At 47.0% G+C, this 16,886-nt stretch overlaps 1 protein-coding gene across 1 annotated transcript in view; it reads left to right on the top strand.

Annotated features, from left to right (window-relative positions):
* Positions 1 to 16,845: 16,845 nt before the first annotated feature.
* Positions 16,846 to 16,886, top strand: part of TMEM212 (transmembrane protein 212) — a 6,982-nt gene continuing 6,941 nt past the window's right edge. Inside the window, 1 exon segment of the mRNA XM_010006816.1 lies at positions 16,846 to 16,882. Coding sequence (XP_010005118.1) covers positions 16,846 to 16,882 — 37 coding nt within the window.

Raw genomic sequence — 16,886 nt, 5'->3', positions numbered from 1 at the left:
CCAGGTTTTCATGTGGTCATTCCCTTGCTCCCTAACACAGTGGCTCTGCAGCTCTTGAGGACACCAGGACATGTGTACCCTGCATACCTGAGTGCCACCTCGCTAGGAACTGGAAACGTGGTTTGCTGTATGCATTTCAGAGCCACGAAATGAGAAAGGGTCTGAATGTGCTCCCATGAGGTGCACAGAGGGGTGGGGCAGAAAGGTGCTCAGTTCTGACTGCCAAGACCACCACAACATCCACAGTGGATGGATGGAGCCCCATGGATACGTGCACCAGATAACCCAGGGAAAACCCCACCAGGTCCACGCTGCAGCAACCACTGGTGATGCTGCCAAGGATGGAGCAGCCTAGGAGACACCAAACATGGGCCAACTGGCATTAAGCCACATACAGACACAAAAAAGTGATTTGTATTGGTTTTGTCCCATAAGACCAAAAGGAAAAGGGGGGGATGTTTGCAGAAATCACATTATTAAGTACTTTTTTCCCCCCCTCCTCCCTTCAAGGACCACAATTGTCCTCCTGACTTTGGAGGAAGAGGCAGGGGAGGAACTTTTGCTGAATGGCACTTAAACATGAAGACCTGATTTGGCCACGGTGCCTCCTGGGAGTTGTAGTCAGATCTTCTCCCACCCAAATAGCTTTTCTTGGCACAGCTCCACAGCCCAGGAATGCTCCCCATGACACAGCAGTAGCTGCAGCCCCGTCCCAGGCCTCCCTGCCAGCACAGCCAGGGGACAGCAGGACCCCTGGACCTTGGCTGCTGTGACACAGCCGAGGGGCTGCTCAGGATCCAAACCTAATGGGGTTTGGCCCAAATATTTCAGTTTTCTTTCACACCCTCCCCCTCTCACAGAATTCCCATGGAAACAAAAACAAAGCTCTTGCTGTTTGGGTTTGGTTGGGTTGGTTTTTTTCCTCCTCTTGGGGTGTGTGTGTGTGAAAGAAATTGAGAAACGAAAAGCTAAAAAAAATAATAATACATAATATATGAAAATACATGTGAAGGGGGACTAGAAGAAAGCTGGAGAGGGACTTTTTGCAAGGACATGTAGCAGTAAGATGAGGGGTAACAGTTTAAAGCTGAAAGAGGGTAAATTTAGATTAGATATTAGGAAAAATTCTTTCCCTGTGGGGGTGGTGAGACCCTGGCCCAGGTTGCCCAGGGAAGCTGTGGCTGCCCCATCCCTGGAAGTGATCAAGGGCAGGTTGGATGGGGCTTGGAGAAACCTGGTCTAGTGAGAGGTGTCCCCGCCCATGGCAGGGGGGTTAGGACTAGATCATCTTTAAGGTCCCTTCCAACCCAAACCAGTCTCTGAGTCTATATATGGAACAAAACACGAGATCCCACTTCTAGCTTGATGTCCCCTGCAGCTGAGCATCTCTGATCTGTGTCAGCTGTTAAGAGCCTCAAGGGACAAAAAACAGCTCTCAGAGCTAAAATACGTTCTTTCTTGTATTGCAAATTTGCTTTTGGGCAGGAAAAAGCCCCAACCCACAGCCTCCCACCCGTTTCCTCCCTGGCACCTCTCTCTGCAGGTGCCTGGATGCCACCCTGTGGCAGCTGCCCCGTGCAGCCAGCGAGGGCCCGGGCAGGGCTGCAGGGCACTGCCCAGCTTCCAGGAAAAGGCACATTTAAAAAGGAGGTGTTTTTTTTTTTGCAGCAATTCACAAAACTTAAAAGGAATGCCAAGCACGTCAGTATCTGAAGCACAGTATCTGGAGGAAGGAGAGAGTGTAAACCGTCTCCTTATGGTGTTAAGCTAAGACACACACTGGCTTTCTATTTAAAGCCCCACAGTAACACGGATGCCAGGTTTGAGTGAGCTCAACAAGTCCGTCAGAAAACAGTTTGCATAGTTCTCCTTACCAAAGGATCTGGGTATCTGACTGCTTTTACTGGTTACCATTCCCACACAGTGGGATATGACACACCTTTACCTGCTGGAGAATGGAAGCCTGATCTGGAAAGGCCTTTAGTTAACTATGGAGACTGGTGGGACCTCTTTGGGATCTAAAGCAGCTTTGGGATGGGGACATCAGCCCCCAGAGTGCTCAGTGCCACTGCTCCCCTCCCTTTTTCCTCCCTCTGGGAACCGACGCTGGGTGCAACCCTGGCTGTGCTGAAGATGAGGGTTTTGCTAGCAACACCCTGTACCCAGGCACGTCCTGCAGGCCAAGCCACCCTGGAAAAGCCAAACCATCCTTCCCCCCTTGCCAGCACCCCCAAACTGTGTCCTTCCAGGACAGGGCAAGAAGAAAGCAAGACAAAACCCAGGGTCTGGGTTATGCCTCAGTTTTCCCTCATCTACCTCCACAGCATCATTGCTAATGTTTGCTAGGATATGGTTCATTAAATGGTGAATTACACATTTTATCATTTGTCCACAACAGGTTGTCACATCGGTTATTACTGACATCAGGAAAGGAACTAACTGAAATATTCTTTAAGTATGTAATGAGCACTTGAGTAAGCGTTAAGTAATGCACGTTTCTTTATCGAGGAATCTGAACGAGACACTCTCCACTCATTCTGTTAGCAGACAAAGGCTTATATAAGCTGGATGTTACATAAACTCCCAAAATAGGGAGCTGGAGAACTCCTCCACCTTTGACTGGTAGCGTGGATGCAGCACACAGATCACCTGAGCTGACACTGGAGCTGCTCCACGTTAACCCACAGCTGGTGGCTGGGCCTGGAGCTGGCAGTGAGGAGCAGCACAGAGACATGCCCTGTGTACACAGACACTCCAGCTCGGGCTACCAGTCTGGATTTGCCTGCACACCCCTCCGGAAACACGCTCCAAGTAGCTTTGTCATCATCGTGATGATGGAAGAACACATACTTGTTCTTGTGTTCCCCTGTGGGCCAGGTCAGGCTAAGCACATCTGATCCCAGGGTGCCATCCCAAGTGAGGTATAACCCCTACTTGGGAAAGAGCAGGCAAACGAGGCATGGTTATGGGGAAACTGCTCCAGGAAATTGCTCCAAGACTCTCCCTGTCTTCAGGGATATGAAAGCAAGGGACTTCCCAAGCCAGAAGTGCTATCTCTGCAATTTTACAGCCCCCGGCAGCTATTTCTTTCAATACAATGTCCAGTCACGTTGAGAGTTCATGTGAACTTTCAACTTCTGCAATATCATGCAACAACAAGCACCAGAATTTATTGTCATTTATCTGTGGAGGAAGGGGAATCCATCTCTTGCAAAATCTAATGCTACAGCTAAAGGAGCCAGGCTGGCAGGGGTGCAGCCTCTGAATTAGGTCTTGTGTGCCTGAAAGCCTGGCTGGCTCTAGTCAAATCATCTGTCTCAAACAAAGCCCCAACTTTTCCTCACCTTGCATCCCACTTCAAAATGCTTCATTCCAACATGCAGACAGTGCATTCAGCCCACAGCTGTGGTTACTGCCTAGACATGAAGTCAAAAAGAGTGTCAGAGAAGAGGATTTCCAATTCTCCCCTTAACTCAGACATTCAAACCTCCTTCAAACACAGATATCAGCTGCAGTTTCACGAGATGTCAGGGATACTTAGCCAGTTGGGAGTGGGGGACAGTAAGGGGAGAAAGATCTTCAGACAGAGGATTGTTGGCCAGGCAGAGCAAGACGTATCAGGAGATACTCTCTGGACTACAAGTGTGCTATTCATGACTGTAATCAGTTTGCTGTGCAGTACTTGCAGAAACATGCCAGGGCTGTTACGTGATTCTGCTTGACTTACTTAGCATTTGTGATTTGCCTAACCTTTGCCCTAAATAAATGGGAGCTGAGCAGAGGGAATTTTGATCCAACTCCCCTGCTTCTAGAGCATCCTCCCGGCTGCATCCCACAGGCTTCCCTGGGTTTGTTTTGAGAGAGAGACAGACAGAAGGCAGGCAGGAGGAGAAAATGAAGAAATTGAATTCAAGCTGTCTGGCCCACAAAAAAAAAAAATATATATATATTTTAAAAATCAGAACAGCCTGGCTTTGGCTTCTACCATGTTATTTATCTTCAGAATTAAATCCAGATGACACAGATAAGACAGTGGTGACCCCTAGTGCCCCCTCCAGCTGCAGCTTCCACTGTTACTCCCTGTATTGGTATTTGAGCATTAAAAAAAAAGGGAAGAAGCATCATCTTTCAGATTTGTTCTTCATCCACAAAGCCTCACTCTCCCTCTCCTTTCAGAAACAGGATCTGATTTCCTCTCCCTACTCAAATCCTATCACTGCGAGGCATTTGCTGCAGTATCCCTTTGTCACTGTGGTCTGGGAACAAACTTAAACACATTTACTTATGTAAGAACTTATTATATTCCATTGACTCTATCACAGTACATTTGTGTTTATTATGCTCACAGAAAAGAAACAAGAACCTATTTTGCTACCTCCAAGCTTGTCAATAGCTAAGAGCAGCCATTCAAACTCCTGAGAAGAGACTTTTGTCTTGTATAAAGTATGTTTTGCAGTACCAGGTCTCTGAGAAGAACAAGTCTTTCCTGTGACAGCCATGGGTATGCACCATTATGGTTTTTTTTCTCCTAGCAATGTCAAAACTCACTGTGCCTGTGACTCCACCCATCCCAGATGGACCCTCACTTGCTGCTGAATGCTGATCGGGGGCTTCTCCTGATGGTGTTGGGGGAACAGCACCTCTTTCAAGAAATCTTAAGACCCCACCTGGCAGCTTACTTTGGGGTGTAGGATTTTCTTCCAGGAAATAAACGATCTCAGCATAAGCCTGAAAGATCTTTATCTTCCTGATAAGGGAGGGTTTTGTGCATCTCCCCTCTAGGACAGGCTCTGTGCCTCACCACCCCCAGGTGCACGGTGTCACCCCCACACTCCTCTCTGGGGAACAGTGTTGTGCTTTCAGCATTTGGCACTTCAGAACGTCATGTATTTAATAGGATGTCGTCGCCATCTCCTCAGCCAAAGAAACCATGGTCCCCCCAGCAATGTCTCTATCCCAAGAGACCAGCAAACACCCCTGTACAGCCCTATAGTCCACCACAACTTTGTCTAATGCCTCTGCAGCTCCGTATTTCTTCCTGTCCCCTCGCAGGAAGGCGGCAGTGCTGGCAGCCATCACCCCAGCACCCCTTGTCCTGCAGCACCGTAGCCACGCTGAGGGTTCTCCTCAAAGCCCAGGTCCCCAGAGCTGCCACCAATTTGCACCCTCACTGCTCAAGCCCCCAGAATAGTTTAGCACTTCCTAAACCACAAGCCTCTCCCCAGCAGATACTCACAGTGCCACCCCAGCTCCTGGTGTCATTGCCACACAGCTGGCGCCTCCTTCCCCTTTCTTCACCAGAAACAACTTCCAGGTCCTGCAAGCCCTTCCCCCCAGCATCTGCTTGCTTTCGTGCAGTCCCTCATCCCTAGACTTCCTTCCCTGAAAGCCACCAGGGCTCCTGCAGCCCTCTCCACCACCCAGGCAGGCAAGCTTCAGCACCATGCTCCCCACACCAGCCAGGGGCGATGCTGGAAGATGCCCCTGCACCAAGCGTCCCTCCCATCAGAGGGCTAGGGCAGCTGGGCTGCAATTAAAGCAACTGCATTTTTTCCAATTTTAGTTCAAGTTCTTAATCTGTTCTGGACATAATACTGTGCTGCTTATATGTCTGTTCTCCAAACAATTTTTCCCTGTTTTTATATCTCTAGATGCACTTGCTCACTGGCTAAATTAAAAGCAACAGTTTCTGAGTTGACGTTCCTGCTAATGCCGTCATTTCAAAGGAGGCTTCGAGGTGCAGCAGGGGGTGGGGTAGGAAGTGTGCTAGTCATTGCATAATTTTAAGTTGTCTTTATCTGATGCAGGTATCACTTTCATATCTTTTACAGTGCTGGGATATCCTGTGCTACCCACTGTACCCCCAACTCTGCATTGCTCTCATTTCTCTAGGTCTTGGAATCATGGAATCATTTTGGTTGGAAAAGACCTTTAAGATCAAGTCCAACCATTAAACCAGCACTGCTGAGTCCACCAACCAGCACTGCTCCAACACTCCCACTTTATTTTCATCTACCCTTCTGTTTTAGTTAAGCATATACAGCAATCTCCTCCTCTGAGCCACTGTTGGCTTCATTCACCACGTCTCACGCTGCTTCTCCTGAGCTTCTTTTCCTTGCCAGCTTGAGTAAACACCATTTTCTCTTTGCTGCTCTACTGCGTACAATCCCACACAGAGAGGGCACTGCAAAATCAGTCTCTATCTCTCTCTAGCACACACTTCTTATCTTTCTACAGGTGCATTTTTTAAAAATGGTGAATTTTCTCTATATTCTCATTTTCCCATTTTGCTTGGTGCTAACTTTGTGTATTCCAGTTAGACTCTGCTTCTAAAAAAACCTCCTGTCAGGCTCACATGTGCCTATAGTTACTGGCAGTACTAGTTCCATGTCTCTGAATATTTTCATTTAAACTCTGCCTTTGTTCATTTACACTATTAAAATAATCAAAATTATCTCCTAACTTTAATTTTTCATTACTACATGCATCAGCTCTTTTGCATGCTTTTGCAACATACTGCTTCCCTGGTTTCTCAGATCCTTATTTATACTGTTGGGAAGTTAGTCTTGAGAAGTGAAAATGCTTTCCTGAGTGTGACCTGAATGTCAGAATCTGAACCAGGCAAAGTTGGGTTTGATAGAAATTCTGCCAGTTGAACAGTCCATCATCAGGTGAAGTAGAATCGTCATCATTAAAAATACCCTTATTAAAGATGATTTTTTTCCTTCCAAATGCTACACTTGGGCAAGGAAACCATAAATCCTGTGGCTTGCCTGATGATGCAGGTCAGAGCAGATGATCAGAATAGTTTATTCTGGCTTTCAGACTTAAAAACATACAAATATCTGGGCAAGCTGCAACTGTATCTGGTAGAGAGATGGTCAGGCAAGATAAGGGAGCTTCTGCTTCTAATCTTAAATGTTCTGAATTTGCCTGCAGTCCTGCTGAGACACCCACCTCTCCCTCAGCAACTATTAATGTAGCTGCTTTCACTTGCTTTCCTTTTTCTCTGAGCCTTGTTACAACATTTAAAACTTTCCTATTCAACACTTAGTTAGAAAACGGGCCTCATCCATCTAACATCACCTCTTCCTGGCAGCAGAGAGCCCTTGCTTTCCCGTGACTCTTATTGCAGGAGTGTCTCCCCAGGTTCTGACTCATGGAGACCAGGAGATGACTCACTTGGAGGAGTTTGTTCAGTGCTCTGCAGAAGAGGAGACAGAGCCGAGCTGGAGACAGCTCTGAGACTTTGCTCCTTAACTTGCTCTGTAGTGAGCACCTCCCCTGAAGTCCCCATGCTGGAGCCATGCAGTTAACAACCTGGATGGATCCATCCCCTCCTGCCACTGTTCCATGTCCTGCACACACCACCCCATGGGCAGAACAGCTGGAGGAAAGAGGGTTTTTATCTTGTGGCCCATTGAACGGTTCACAACAGGTAAAAAGAAAAATGGGTTTGAATGAATCATGATGTTTTCAAGCCCCCCTGAGCTGGCAAACCCACACAGGCACTGCAGGGGAAGCAGAAGGAGCAGGAGCCAGCACAGCCAAGTGCAGTGGTCGGAGGTGACCTGCAAGTCCCCCAAGAAGGAGCAGACACCCCAAGAGCACCAGGCAGCACAGGCGTGTGGGCACATGGGGGAACACAGAGGCTGGAGCAGATGGCACCCTATGAGAAAGGCAACACAAAAAAGGCTTTATTTGTCCTTCAAAAAATCCATCAGGAAGCATAAAGCTTGTCTCAAAAAAGTTATTTTACTTTTTAACAAGCACACATGCAAAAAAAGAGGCAACATGAAATGCTCTGAGCTGCCTTTCCAGAGTTCTGACCAAACTCAAAGCTGCCACCATTCCCAGTTCCCCGGGATTCTGCTTCCAGTTTGCTCAAGCCTTCCACTAAAACCAGTATCATGATTCTCTATTTCTCCTTCCCCAGACTCTCAGTCATTTGGCACAGTCCAGGTAAAACATGTAAAACCAGGCTTTGCCATAGGGTGAAAACTGGAAAAGGAAGAGCAGGTAAACAAACAAACAAACAAACAAAACAGTAAAGAAACAAAAAACCTTAAAGACAGAACCTTACACATACAACCCCAGCAGAGCCCATGCAGTTGTTTCTTTTCATACTCACCAACTGAGCTGCCCAGACCTCAGAAGAGCACTGCCAGGGGTATGACCCCACCTTCCCCAATTCTCTCCATAAATCTGGGAAGACCAGACTGTTATAAATCCCAGTGTGCTCAGCAGACAACGATACCCAATCGTACAAGCCAGGATGAGCTGCCTTCATGTGAAAGTCTTATTCAAGGAAATAAGCAGACACACGTGTTTATTTGAGGTTTGGGATCAGCACAGTATTTACCTTTGTCTACTGCAACGCCCTTTTGCCTGGCTGACCCATCAGATACTCTTCCAGCAGCAGAAAACATTGCAGGAAAACCTGTGAAAATTTTTGCATCTCATCCAGTGTTTGCACTTTCTCCTCTGGCAATGAGCATGCAATTAGGTATTTCTGACAATTATTAGTAAATATGTCAGGAATGCTAACAAAGAGAGCACCCAATGGCATGCAGCCTGCCAGGTGTCAGTCACTATTAAACCTTCAAAGGAAAGTGGCCACCAAGTGCCAATTTACCCTGTTTTACCCTCTGTCACACTTACTGAGGGAACATAAACCTCAACCAGAACCGGTTCTTCAGCAATTCAGTTACAAGACTCAGGTACATCGGCCTGTAACGCACACCCAGGGACAGGCTGCCTGGTTTTCACTCACTTGATTTTTTAACTTTCTGCCAGCCCCTAATGGATACTCATTTATCTCAGATCAGCTGGAGGAAGGGCATTGCTGGGAGTTTTCTGGCTTTCCCACATGTAGATGGACAACATGAGTGCAAAGCATTTGGTTGGCAACTGCTCCACAGCCACAGTCCCTGTTTCCAGCTGAGGACACCAGAAGTTTCTGGGCTTATACATTTTCTGGGGGGTCACGGCATCACTCCTGGCACCTCTCCAGGCACCCTTATGCAAAACACCAACATTTACTTGGAATTTGCATTAACGTTGAACTGAAAAGCTACTTTAGAAGAAACCTGTTTCCAAATCTTTGGGTTCTCCCACTTACCAAACAACATCTCCTGGTTTACAGGAGCAGAGGTTGCAGATGGGGGTGATTCAGAGCTGTGCTTCCGTGTTTGGTGTTGACTTAAGTAACTGAGGGCTGAGCAAATCGCCCATCCCAGATCCAAACACCCTTATCTCCTGCCAGAGTCATTGCTTCTGCTTTCAAAGCAAAACCCTGCTTTGGAGGCAGGAATGGAGTTAAGCAGACAAGAGAGAGGACGATTTCCCATCGTGTTGTCCGCCTGTTAGTGGAATTCCTACAATCAAACCTCGTGCCAACAAGCACCCCACTGAGCCAGTCAGCACTTACCTGAGTCTGAATTAGAATCACTGCCAAGTCCCCAGAAATGATGTGAGTCCACGGAGCACAGCCAGCAGGGTGAAATCCCAGCACCACACCAAGGACACGGCTATTCCTGGAGCCCTTCTGGAGCCCACAAGGAGAACCCCAGTGCCTCTGCTCTGCTAGACAGCTGACCCACCAGGTGGTTGAAGTTAAGAGATAAGTGAGTGAAGATAAACCAGCAGCATCACGGGACTGCCTGCTGCTGCCTCAGCTCCCAGCTGCTTCCTCTTTCCTCCTCACTACAGTGTTACACTGAAGAACCAAACACCAAGCAGCTCATGGCCTTTTTCTTTTTTTTTTTTTTTTTTTCTGTGTTTTTGTTTCTAAATAACTGGTTCGTTTGTTTTTCTTTTAAAGGTGAAGGAAGCAACTTTTAATCGAGAAGCAGTGGGGGAAAATTCCCTTCAGCTTGCTGGAAACTGACCTGAACCAGGCAAGTGCAGCCTGGGACCTTGTCAGCTGTTGATGACACTTGTCTGATTTTTGGGAGGCTCCTCGTGACTCCAGAAACAGTTCTGAGTGTGCAGCATTTTGACAAGCAGGCTGTGGAAGGATGTGGTAAAAAAGAGCACCTCTGACAGCACCAAGCAGAGATGGGCTCAGGAGATTGCAGTGCCCACAGGACTGGGCTTGCTTAGGGCGGCACCGCTAGTGATGCTTTTACTGACTGAGACAGACTCACAGGGACATCATCCGGGCAAGGACTGGGTTTCATTAGGTGCAGAAAAGTTTTAAGTGACTGAGTCTGGTGCTGAGTCACATCACGTGAAATGGCCCAGAGGAGGTTCACGGCCATGGAGTTAAGGCTTTCCTCTCAAAAACTTTCCTAAGTGTTTCCCCGGGAGAAGGGAGCCAGTGGGGCTCTGTAAGTGGAAGAAGTGCCCTCAGCCAGGGACCTTCCGCTGCCTGTGCAGGAGCAGAGGCTGGGCCAGAGGTGGATCAGCAGCAGCAGGACCCGCCTCTCCCCCTCCCGCCCCAGGAGCATCATCCTTCCGCCGGCATCACTGCCGAGGGAGGAGGGAACCTTACGAAAGACGCTGCAGAGCCAGTGAGCTTTGGTTCCCGGCTGGGGGAAAGCTGTCTTCTGGGAACTGTAGTTCTCGGGAAACACAAATTTGCAGCCTTCGTGGAAAGGCGAGCCAGGAAAAGGCGGCAGGGTCTGACCCTTCCCACTGCTCTGCTGCAAGGGAAAACGTGTGGGAAGTCAGGGAGGGAAAGTTTTATAGGCAACTGCACTTGGAAATGAGCAGACTGAGGTAGGAAAACTCAAAAGTGCTTTAGAGAATTAGACACCAAGGAAGGAATTTTCTGCCTTGGGGAGAATTGGAAAGGGCTGGTATTCTTGGACCCTGCAGTCAGAGGGAAACTTGTGGGGTTCACTAGGAGGTGTAAAGGCTGCTTGAGGAGAAAGCATTGGCTGGCTAGAGACCCAAGCAGAGCTAAGCCCTCATGGCTTAAGGGGGTTAAAAATACTCTGGCTGAGTTGAAGAAAGTAGTTTTGCAAAAAAGGAGATGGAGAGTTGGACCAAGCAAGAAGAGCTGACCTGCCTGCTGCTCCTGCTGAGGGATGAGGCTCCAGGCTCACTGCACAGCTGCTGCACAGAAACTGCTAAAACAAGAACCTGCTGGGATGACCTAAGAATAACTGACAAAAAGTGTACAGCAGTTGTTTGTGGTTTACATAAGTTACTGCAGGGTTTGGTTGCTGAAGAGGCGGGGAAAGTGTTTCTAAGGACAACAGTGAGGAACCGAACACAGAACGGACCCTGCGTTTGCCCAGAGCTTCCACTACTATTTTGGGGCAAGTGGTTTATATTCTTCTTCTGGAAAAGACCATTATGTCCTTGTTCGTGAGAAGAAATGCTGTCCTCTGGCTATGCAAAACTCAGTACAATGTATTCTCTGGAAAGTCTGCATGCATTTCCTGGAGGTGAATAACCACCTTTCATCACCCTCCTTCAACTCACCTGCACAGCCACCAGCCCTGCAAACCCAGACCCTTTGGCCTGTGTCTGGACCTGCTACCCAGGTCCAAGCAGGGCCAGGCTCTTGCTGGAAAGCCATCTTGATGTACAAGCCACTCAGCTGTGGAGGTCTTGGTTTAGTTCCTGAGCTTGGTGGCTGCTGCAGCCTGTCCTCCACAGCCTCTCTGCACTTGGTGAGAGGGATCTGTGTGACAAACTGCTGTTAACCTTCCCTGCTTTCCTGCTCTGGGGTACAGCATCCATTGCACTTACAAATCAAACACTAAATAACTGGAAATAATAACCAATGAAGACATTTATGAGCAGAGTGGGGCCCTAGGACAATAAAGGGTGGTTGATGGTGGCTCATTGATCACCACCTGCACATGTTGGCTATAAAGTTGACATCAGCAGTCAGAATCACAGCCTTACAAAGACCTTTTAGACATTATTTTCCACTTCTGCAAATTTAATGAGCTCTTTTCCCCTCAAGCAGCACAAGACAAAAATATTTTTCCAGGTAATGCAGCCATTTTCTAGTTAAAGAAGCAAGGAGAATGTTAAAGCAAAAGACCGTGCCTAAGTTAAACCTGTTAGTCTCATTTTCTACATGGACACTTTGGCAATTCCTTCTTCTCCAAGAGGAAAAATCTTTTTGTTTAGAGCTATAATTTATGGGCTTCTAAATCAGAATGCTAATGGATTAATTCTCAAAAGATGGAGTTTAATCTGAACCCCCACATCTTTCTCTGGACTTACCAGGCTGGCATAAGTTTAGAGGGTAACAGTTGTATTTTCTCTCTTAAGAATGAGCTGTTGTGATCTCTGCTCCTCCTACCCACAGCTGGCAGGTTCACAGGGCTCTTGTATTTTTGGGAGAGGAACATTCTGTGTTATGGGAGACTGATGGACAGAACTGTAAGGAAAAGCTCAGAAGAAGGAAAAGAAACAGGTTGATGACACATAGCCTGGCAGCACCTCCAGATCAAACGACCTCTTCTCTTTCCCCAGAAATCAAAGCTGGCCATAGAAGATTTGTGCCATTCAAATTGAAACTTAGGGACCTGATTTTCCACTGTTAGGAAGCAGAAAATTAATCTTACCAGCACACAGATGGCATGACCAAGTAAAGACTGAGCTATTGTACCAGCAGTTCAGCTTGTCTTTCCCAGAAAGAAAATATTCCATGTATCCCCTGACACCATCCTGCCATGTCGTTTTCCTGGGGTTCTGAACTGTCCAACACTGATATCTGGCCCCAGGCTGAGATGACTCAAGTGATGCTGACTGACCAACAATTCCACATACCCTCTCCATGGTAGCATTAAGACCTTCCCCGTGCAACAGTGTCATGGTTTCTGAGCAAAATCCATCTGAGGCTCAGTAAGCCTTACTAGCCTTCCTTCTCAGCCTCACTAAATCCTCAGCAGGATTTGGGAAAACCAGCATTTGTAGAGAAGGTGCCTTCTATTGCTGAGCTGCTGGTTGAGAGAGATGAAAAGCCACCCTGGAAACCATGAGCTTAAAACAGCTCCTCTCCCAAAAGCTCTTCTCTGCCATGTCCAGAAAGTGCTGTGCAATAGTCATCTCCAGCTGCTGGAGATACTCCACAGAGATGCTCTTCATCTGAGCTGGCAGCTCTGTGTGCCCCTTCTGCAAAGGGTTCAAGAAGACATATATGGCTGCTAAGGCTGACCCCCTGAGCTGGCAGCTTTCCTCTTTATCCTACAAATTGGAATGAAGCTTCACTTTCACAATGCCACCTCATTGGGTTTAAGGGCTCCAAGTGATAATGCTTCCACCATCCTTGCCCAGAAACTGCTCTCCCTAATTACCCTTTCAGCTCAGAGAATGCAGCTTTCAGTGCTGAACATTTCTATTCCATCCTTTACCTGTGGGGTCTTGTTTTCACAGAAACCCATTTCTGCCATCAGTATCTTTTTGGGCAGGGACACCTCCCACTAGATCAGGTTGCTCAGAGCCCCATCCAATCTGGCCTTGAACACTTCCAGGGATGGGGCTTCCACAACTTCCCTGGGCAGCCTGTTCTAGTGTCTCACCACCCTCACACTGAAGAATTTCTTCCTGATCTCTAAACCTAAATCTTTCCTCTTTCAGTTTAAAACCATTACCCCTTGACCTCTCACTACAAGCCCTTGTAAAAAGCCCCTCCCCAGCTTTCCTATAGCCCCTGCAGGTACTGGAAGGCCACTGTGAGGTTCCCCTTCTCTTCAAACTGAACAGCCCCAGCTCCCTCAGCCTGTCCTCATCAGAGAGCTGCTCCAGCCCCCAAATTATTTTCATGGCCCTTCTCTGGACACTCTCCAACAGGTCCACATCCTTCTTGTGTTGGGGGCTCCAGAGCTGGACACAGCACTCCAGGTGAGGTCTCACCAGGGCAAAAGGGGCAGAATCACCTCTCGATCTGCTGACCACACTTCTTTTGATCCAGCCCAGGATGCTGTTGGCCTTCCTGCCTAGCTTTTTGTCTACTAGTACTCCAAGAGAAAAGCCAGAAGGCTTTAGCTCTGCCTTCCTTTGATAAAAAGGCAGCCAGAGAACTGCCCTCTCCCACAAGCCCCAGCGCTCAGCCTAGGAGACAATTCAGGCTGCCCTTTTCTTTGCAGCTGTATTGTTTGAGTGCTGGGAAAGCAGCAGCAGGCTGAGCCATGAGTCATCTGTCACTAGATGGGGTTAAAGTCATTTCCGTTTTCTGTTGCCATGGGGAAATCAACGTCCTAAGATTTGTCCTTTCTCCCACTCAAACATGTGGGAGTAGAAAGCCTGAAACCCAGCAGGGCTAAACAGGTTTGGTATTATATATATATTTATATACATATAATTTTGCCCCCCCCCCATGATAAACAAACTTCCCTCCGTGGCCTTGCAGTGTCAGTTTGTTCCCGGAATCCTCTGGGTGACCATGTCATTACCCTTGGATTGCAAAAAAAAATAAATCCAGAAACAGAGTTTAAGTAAATATTTGACATTCATATAGGAGTTGCTTCATGTTATCACTTATAAAGGTCTCTGTTGCTTGTAAAGTTTTATGTGTGCATTTGCGGGGGTTATAAACTTGATATTATACAAATAAAAGTGAATCATCAAGAAAAAAGTAAATTAAAGTAGCAACTCTCTCGGTGTTCACAACGTAGTAACAGAAAGGAAATTGCAGTAAATACCGTTTACAAGCCTGGCTAATGTATAGCTGGTATGAGCAGCAGCACAGCAACATCTAGTGTCCAGCAGGGATATAGCTGGAAGTTGGGATCACAGCACCAGCATGAATCTGCAGGTGGGGAACTGGCTTTTGACCACCCAGCCACAGCTCCCTCTCCTGTTTCTCATAACGTGATATTTGTTGGTGCTCTCGCTGCCTTTGGGAGCTTTGCAGAAGTGCAGCTGCCTGGTGATGCCCTCAGCCTGTCTCTGCATCGTTACGAAAATGGTTGTGGTTATATTGAAGAGCTGGCTCAAGGCATCTACAGGTTTAAATGTGCAGCGATGGTCAAACTTCCGAGCATCTCAGCTGAGATGAGGCAGCAATGCCTGCCTGAGGGCTGGGATGTTACCGACTGTACCATAAACCCCAGGACCATTAAACACACATTCCTGTCACGGGGCAGAGCACTCAGGGTGACACTTTTCCTGAGCAATGAGCATGCAAACACAAGGTAGTGGGGTGGTTTGCCAGGGAAGGCTGTGTGGGCACTCTCCTGTATTGCCCTGGGAATGCAGGGATTGAGGCACATTCTGAATCTATCACCATATCCCACATAAACTCATCTTTTCATTTAAAAGACACCATGTCCCTTGCTACTTGCCTGCTTTGTAGGCATACATCATGGATTAACATTAGTTTGGTTTTGCTTAGTTAAGGTTAATGAAACTGATCAAGTTTAATTTTGTTGTTTTTTGTTTTTTTTTTACTTTAGGTTAAATTATTTTTAATGGCTGTTAAACTCTCAAAGTTTTTTTCATCTAAGCAAGCCCTTATATCAGGGCTCACTAAGGACTATTTAAATAAAATAATTTGTCTCCTCAGATTACAGCTCCCTATTACACAGGGTTTGCTTCATCATCAGTAAAACAACATCCTTTGGGTTTTCTCAAACAAAATTCATTGATAGCTGCTTCCCAAATCCAGCTCTGTCTTGCAACACCCTGTGAACAGATTTTTTGCCACATTTTCATTTGTTACATGATCTAATTAGCATGACTGTGTAGGTGCATGGAATGCACTGGGGGAGAGGAAAAATACAACAGTACAAAATGCTGTTATATCATTTGCTACAGGGACAGACTCAGTAAAGATGGGGACCTGGATCACACACTAGCAGCAGGATTTCTGGAGCAAGCAGCTGGTCAAGGAAAAAGAAAGGACATTCAGTTCCATAGCAGGGGAAATTATAAGAGCAGAAAAGACTGAATGCCACCTGGTTTTTGTGACTGAAAAATACAATTGCAGTTTTAAGAAGGTGTTAATTCTACATTCATGTTTGTTGCTTTCGTCTCCAGATAAAATAAAGCATGACTCAAAGTGAGGACTGCAGACTTGTCAGCTGTGTTGCCAGGCTCACTCTTCATCAGGAAATGAAATACCACCTCTAATTAATAGCAAGAAAACAGATTGTTAACTGCTCCAGCCATGAGAAAAGCATTAGGGTGTCTGCTGGATACAGGCAGCCAGAACAGAGATCACAGCTCTGCTTCATGTTAAGACACTCACACTGCCCTAACCAAATAAAACGGGAGGCTAAGTAATATGAAGCTAAGTAACACAAAGCTATCAGGCTCTCTTTCTTTCTTCTGTACACATGAGGTGACATTTTAAAGTTCCGTGTGATCTCTCAGAGCCTTGGAAGGGGTCATGCACCAGGGGCATCTGGCATTCTGATCTCCTGGTTCAGGAACATGAAGTCATCCTCCCATTTGCATTCCTGAGTGAAGAACGTGTAATTTTCCACGTGTCACTTTACTGACTTGCAGATTGAATAGAGATTAATGTTAATTTCATAGGAGATTGGGCATATTTAAGAAAATTGCCAGCCCTGCTAGTTGTGTTTTAATTAGTCTAGATGTGGAAGTGTTTGATAGAGAGGGCTGATGTAATCTGATTCACACTCCACACAGCCTGCTAAATCAGTTCAGTGCTAAATCCCACCTGATGTGGTGAACTGGGAATTACAGGATCTCCAGAAGTGTAAGTTTCATGGCAAAATGACCACTTGTTAAAATTGCCACTCTGCTGTTCCCCACCATGCAGAGGGGACATTGTCAGTGCAGCAGCGCAAGGAGCCACCACCACACAGGCTGGCTCACCCCAAAGCATGACCATCCCAGGCTGGCTCACCCCAAAGCATGAGCATCCCATTAGATTCTCCTTTTGGAGGATGGGGATGTGCCCTAGGGCACATGGCGGTACTCAGTGCCACCCTGGCTGGTGACAGAGGTTC

Source organism: Chaetura pelagica, unplaced genomic scaffold (assembly GCF_000747805.2).
Source record: "Chaetura pelagica isolate M959 unplaced genomic scaffold, ChaPel_1.0 scaffold341, whole genome shotgun sequence".
In the NCBI taxonomy this organism is placed as follows: domain Eukaryota; kingdom Metazoa; phylum Chordata; class Aves; order Apodiformes; family Apodidae; genus Chaetura; species Chaetura pelagica.
Note: the sequence above shows the minus strand (reverse complement) of the source record. Positions and strands in the feature narration are given on the sequence as shown.